The sequence below is a fragment of the Garra rufa genome, chromosome 12, assembly GCF_049309525.1.
Source record: "Garra rufa chromosome 12, GarRuf1.0, whole genome shotgun sequence".
NCBI lineage: Eukaryota > Metazoa > Chordata > Actinopteri > Cypriniformes > Cyprinidae > Garra > Garra rufa.
Window position 1 is genome coordinate 4,460,808 of NC_133372.1, and position 6,158 is coordinate 4,466,965.

The following is a 6,158-nucleotide window of genomic DNA, read 5'->3' on the forward strand; positions in this document are numbered from 1 at the left end:
AACAAAATAAACATCCATTGTGGATGTTGGTTTGCTGAGCAAAATGTCTGAATACTCTACTGCAATTATTACAAAAATACTCTGATTCTCGAATGACTAATGAAATATTAATGATGCTGAAAATCAGCTAGTTGTATGCAGGCCTCAGGCCGTCATTTTGTGCATTACACCAAAGAGACAAAAGGCAAAAAAATGAATAAAATAATAACATTGGGGTTTTGACAAAGCAAAGTGTGAGCCAGTCTTGTAATCGTGTGTGTTCGGCTCCACAGGAGAAGTGTCATCAGTACTGGCCTGCAGAGAGATCCGCACGCTACCAGTACTTCGTTGTGGACCCCATGGCTGAATACAACATGCCGCAGTACATCTTACGGGAGTTTAAAGTCACAGACGCCAGGGTGAGTGGATCAGACGTGTGTGTATGACTTCAGCTGTACTGTGTCTTTAAATCACTCTCTTACAACACTCTTTCATTCTCTCTCAGGATGGCCAGTCTAGGACGATCCGCCAGTTTCAGTTCACCGATTGGCCAGAACAAGGCGTGCCAAAGACAGGAGAGGGCTTTATTGATTTCATTGGCCAAGTCCACAAAACCAAGGAGCAGTTTGGACAGGATGGACCAATTACTGTCCACTGCAGGTGAGAAGCAGAATAAACGAGTGTGGCAGACCACGTAGTATGTGTTTGTAGCATATATTGATATATTAAATATTAGGGTCAGTACGATTTTTTTTTTCAGAAGAAATAATACTTTTATTCAGCAAGGATGCATTAAATTGATCAAAAGTGACAGCAAAGACATTTATAATGTTATAAAAGATTTCTATTATAAATGCATGCTGTTTTTATGAACTTCCTATTCATTAAAAAAATTAATTAAATTGAAAAAATTAAATTGATCAAGGTTTCAAAAAAAGAGCTCAGCTGTTTTCAACATAACAAAAATGTAGCAAGAATTGTATCTTGAGCAGCAAATCAGCATATTAGAATGATTTCTGAAAGATCATGTGACACTGAAGACTGCAGTAATGATGCTGAAAATTAAGCTTTGATCACAGAAATAAATTACATTTTAAAATATAGCCACGTGGAAAACAGCTATTTTAAATTGTAATAATATTTCACAATATTACTGATTTTACTGTATTTTTAATAGGGGTGGGCATAGATATTTTTTTTTAATCTACAGTAGATTAATCTAGATTAAAATGGCTAATTTGAATTCTGATGAAGGCATTTTCAGAATATGTGTGCTACCCAAATAATGACTAAAAGTAAGTCTTCGAGAACGGGCCAGGTGACGCATTAGATCAGGCGCTCATCTCCTGTTTCCAAAATGCATCATAAACTGCTTGACAATTGCATTTACAACATAATTACCTATACAAACTTGTGTAACCAAGTACTTCTGCGCAAAAGGCTGCACGACGTGCGCGTTGCCGTTAAATACACAGACGCGCACGGGCATGGATTTCTGCGTGCATAGTCTTCCATTAAACTGCGTTGCTTTTAGAAGCGTCAATTCAGTTGTTGCATGTAGTTTAATGTCTTTATTTCGGGATTATCAAAGTAAATTATAACTCAAACTTGAGATTTTACTGGGGCACAGCAGATTTTCACTGGGGCACGTGCCCCAGTAAAAAGGGTCTAGCAATGCACCTGCCCTGAAGCGGCTTCATAGCTGCATCCATGTTTGCACGTCTCATTTGATGTGGTAATTTCACAGAAGTTGAAGACTCGTTCTCGCCTCCTACAGTGCAATTCGCGCTAAAATATCAAGGTGGAAGTCATCATAGCTTACGTAGTTTAGACCCAGCTCCCAACCCAACTTTGAAATATTTTTTTTATCGCCCGATAAGAGTCTCACGTTAACGGCCCACCACTAATTTTTAATCAAATAAACAACAAAAAACATTACAAGTGTTTATTTCTGAAGGATCATGTGACACTGAAGACTGCAGTAATGATGCTGAAAATTAAGCTTTGATCACAGAAATAAATTACACTTTAAAATATATTCAAATGGAAAACAGTTATTTTAATTTAAATAATAATAAAATAATATTACTTTTTTAATGTATTTTTAATCAACGAATAAATGCAGGTTTATTACACAGAAGAGACTTCTTTTAAAAAACGAATTTTATCGATGTGAGCTGAACCGTTGTCTTTCTCTCTCTGTTTCTCTCTGTCTCAGTGCTGGTGTGGGCAGAACAGGGGTCTTCATCACTTTAAGTATTGTTCTGGAGCGGATGAGGTATGAAGGGGTGGTGGACATGTTCCAGACCATAAAAACGCTCCGCACGCAGAGACCTGCCATGGTACAGACAGAGGTAAACCTGACACTCTCTCATGTTGTTATTTACTGCAAATCAGACTTTTCATTTTTAGGCAAAGCATTAGTTGAGGATGTTTTAGTCTGTGTTTTAACATGTGCATCCCATGTGTTCAGGACCAGTACCAGTTGTGCTACAGAGCAGCTCTGGAGTACCTGGGCAGCTTCGATCACTATGCAACGTAACCACTCCCAGAATGCCTCAGAACGGAGAGCCGCCACTTGTTTCTGAGCCATAATCATCCTACCTATTCAGTCACCACTGCTGGAGGAAGAGAGAGAGAGACTGAAAGACAGACAGAGAGAAACGGCCAATCAGAAGAGAGGAAAAAATCACTGGAACTTCATCGCAATTCTGTTCCTCTCTCTGAAAACAGCAACTGATGCTTCATTCTGGTCTCTAATGCACAGCTCCTGTCTCTGTATTACCTTACTGCTTTATGATTATGATCCTTTCATCTTCATATCGATCAACATCATCAGCTATTGTTTTTTATTATTATCATTATTATTATTGTTGTATCATCATTACGATTGGTAGAAATGTCAGAAAATACAATATTTGTATCATTTATGCTGATCATTGCATATCTAAGGGGTTCTTTTTATTATTATTGTTATTATTCCTCCTTTATCATTTTTTCGTATATATGTTGAGTTATTTTTTAGCACATGTGGACATGTATTTTCACATGACCCAGGTTACTTATACCATATAAGGGTGTACTCAGAGCTGCTGATGATTTCTTACTTTTTATCATTATTATATTTTAATGATCTACTTTTATTTGGTGGGAAAAGGGGAACTTTTATATAAAAAAAATCTATAAGATTAAAACAACCTTTTCACCTCCTGATACTTTATAAAACAGTGTAATCAAGTATAAAAGAGATGAAACGCGACCTTAATGAACCTGCCGTCAGTTAAGGACACCGAATAAACCAATGAAACGAGAGCCGTTCTGCTCTGAATAGCAGTAAACAGACGCTTTCTGGAAGCCCTCCGTTCTCGAGTGAAAAGAAAGACGAGAAAAACGGTGTTCCTGCTGCCGCAGCAAAGTCTTTATCCCACGGCGGGTCAGCTGAGGTCAAAGGTCTCAGCCCGACAGACCCGCGCACACACATGTACAGCCGTCACGTACCTCTAGTAGAACCACGGCCATCCGTCATTCGCTGAAGTGGGGAAATCTGCGGCAGAGAAGAGATGACTGGCCTCTCACGGGCTGAGGCTGGGAATACGAACCCTCCTGAACTCTCCACATGTGGTATTAACGGCCATCCGATCATTTCTCACTGTGGCTCGTAAAGACAAATCTCCCGTAACGTCGCGACAGCATCATCGGACTGAAAATATGTGCATACTCAAGTGTTTCTTTCCTCCTATGGCCTGAGCACAAAGCGAGATGATAATGCGGACACCACGTCATTTCGCTTTGTGCTCGCGTAGAGACGAAACGCCATTCAATCTGTTGTACAGGCGGTCTGTTTTCTATTTGTTAATAAAAAGGAGAGAAATATGTGTTAATAAAATGCTTAATTGGGTTTGGTACACGTTTATTGTGGGGCTCCCGATTCCTTCAGCACATTTCCCGGGAACAGATGGCTGGTCCCTCTCCAGTGTGTTTGTGTCCTTGCCAGGAAGCCAGAGCTCCGCAGCCAAAGCTAGTCAGCCCACCGGCCATTGCGGTTTAATGTGAAGGCATGTGGACTGGATTCTGTCTGTTCTACGTGATTCATTAGTTCTGGAACACCTGGAGACATTAGTCCTCCTCCAAAAATCTCAGAGACCGGACAGGAAAGTTTACTAATTCTATTGGAAGCTAATTATCTCACTAATTAGGCACAAATTGTCCCTTTGGTCTGAGGTCAGAGATGTTGTTTCCCAATGTAGATTAACAATTAACAAATAATTAAGCCTAATTACCAGTTTGGAGACAATGATCAATGTCTTTGTTTATTGCTGGAGATACACAGATAATTCAGCTGCACATTTTTAACAGGTGCTCTGAAAACCAACAATTTGTCTTAAGGTTAAAACAAAAAACAAACCATAGTCATTCAACATTAATTGCAAAGAGACGTTGCTGTATGCTTTTTTAATACACAGGTAACATATATTATCTGTTGAATTTAAATATTTGTGTCAGTATGCCTCGATTTAAAGTGAGTTTTAAAAATAATGTCTATATATTCAAATTGGCAATATATGGTTCTGTTAAGATCTATGGAGTGGGATAAATAAGTCTGTAGTTCTATGCTGTTGAAGTCAAAAGTAAATAAGATATTTCACATAAAAGATGTTTAAATATAGTCCACAAGAAAGAAAAATGTTTAGTGATGGTTGTTCATGAGTCCCTTGTTTGTCATAAACAGTTAAACTGCCTGCTGTTCTTCAGAAAAGTCCTTCAGGTCCCACAATTTTTTTTGTTTTTTAGCATTTTTGTGTATTTGAACCTATTCCAACAATGACTGTATAATTTTGAGATCCATCTTTTCACACTGAGGACAACTGAGGGACTCATATGCAACTATTACAGAAGGATCAAACACTTACTGATGCTCCACAAGCAAACATGATGAATTAAGAGCCGGGGGTGAAAACTTTTGAATTATCTTGTCTTCTGGGGAACATGTAAGCATCTTCTGTAGCTTCTGGAGAGCAGTACTAAATTAAAAAAATAATAATATTTAGGCAAAATGTGAAAAATGTTCACATTCTCGTTCTGTTCAAAAGTTTTCACCCCCGGGCTCTTAATGCATGAAGGTTTTTCCTTCTGAAGCATCAGTAAGCATTTGAACCTTCTGTAATAGTTGTCCCTCAGTTGTCCTCAGTGTGAAAAGATGGATCTCAAAATCTTACAGTCATTGTTGGAAAGGGTTCAAATACACAAAAAAATAATAATAATAATAATAATTTGTTGGACCTGGAGGATTTTTGTGAAGAACATCGGGTGGTTTAACTGTTCAGGACAAACAAGGGACTCATGAACAAATATCACAAAAAAAAAAAAAAAAAAAAAATCAAAGCTGTGGATTATTCAGGTATGTAAACTCAGTTTTATAAATTCAAGTATTATTTTCTCTTGTGGACTATGTGTAATTTTTTTATTTTATGTGAAATATCTTATAGTCAGTACTAAATAAAAAATACCATGCATTTTGTATGATCCTCTTATTTTGGTAAAATACTTAACATTTTGCAGATTCTGAAAGGTGTATGTAAGCTTTTGACTTTTTTGTGCAGTATATAACATCTAAATGGCTGTATATGGATTTAATGAGTCATAAGAGATGTATAGAATCACATATATAATGTGTTCAATTTATTATACACTGCTATTTGTCTTATTATAGACTGAAGTGATGCATACACCGAGTTATCTATATACAAATAATATATGTGACCCTAGACCACAAAACCAGTCTTAAGTCGCTGGGGTATATTTGTAGCAATAGCCAAAAATACATTGTATGGGTCAAAATTATTGATTTTTCTTTTATGCCAAAAATCATTAGGAAATTAAGTAAAGATCACGTTCCATGAAGATTTTTTGTAAAATTCCTGCTATAAATATATTAAAATGTAATTTTGATTAGTAATATGCATTGTTAAGAACTTAATTTGGACAACTTTAAAGGTGATTTTCTCAGTATTTTAATTTTTTTGCACCCTCAGATTCCAGAACTTCAAATTGACGTATCTCGGGCCAAATATTGTCCTATCCTAACAAACCATACATCAATAGAAAGCTTATTTATTGAGCTTTCATATGTTGTATACATCTCAGTTTTGTAAAATTTAACCTTATGACTGGTTTTGAGG

General features: G+C 36.9%; 1 protein-coding gene across 1 annotated transcript in view; it reads left to right on the plus strand.

The window, feature by feature from the left end:
• ptprfa (protein tyrosine phosphatase receptor type Fa) overlaps positions 1 to 3,884 on the plus strand; it is a 228,632-nt gene extending 224,748 nt beyond the window's left edge. The window contains exons 28-31 of the mRNA XM_073851773.1: positions 273 to 398; positions 485 to 639; positions 2,198 to 2,333; positions 2,453 to 3,884. Of these exons, the coding sequence (XP_073707874.1) occupies positions 273 to 398; positions 485 to 639; positions 2,198 to 2,333; positions 2,453 to 2,521 (486 nt within the window). The 3' untranslated portion in view covers positions 2,522 to 3,884. The remainder of the gene's footprint in view (positions 1 to 272; positions 399 to 484; positions 640 to 2,197; positions 2,334 to 2,452) is intronic.
• Positions 3,885 to 6,158: the final 2,274 nt, after the last annotated feature.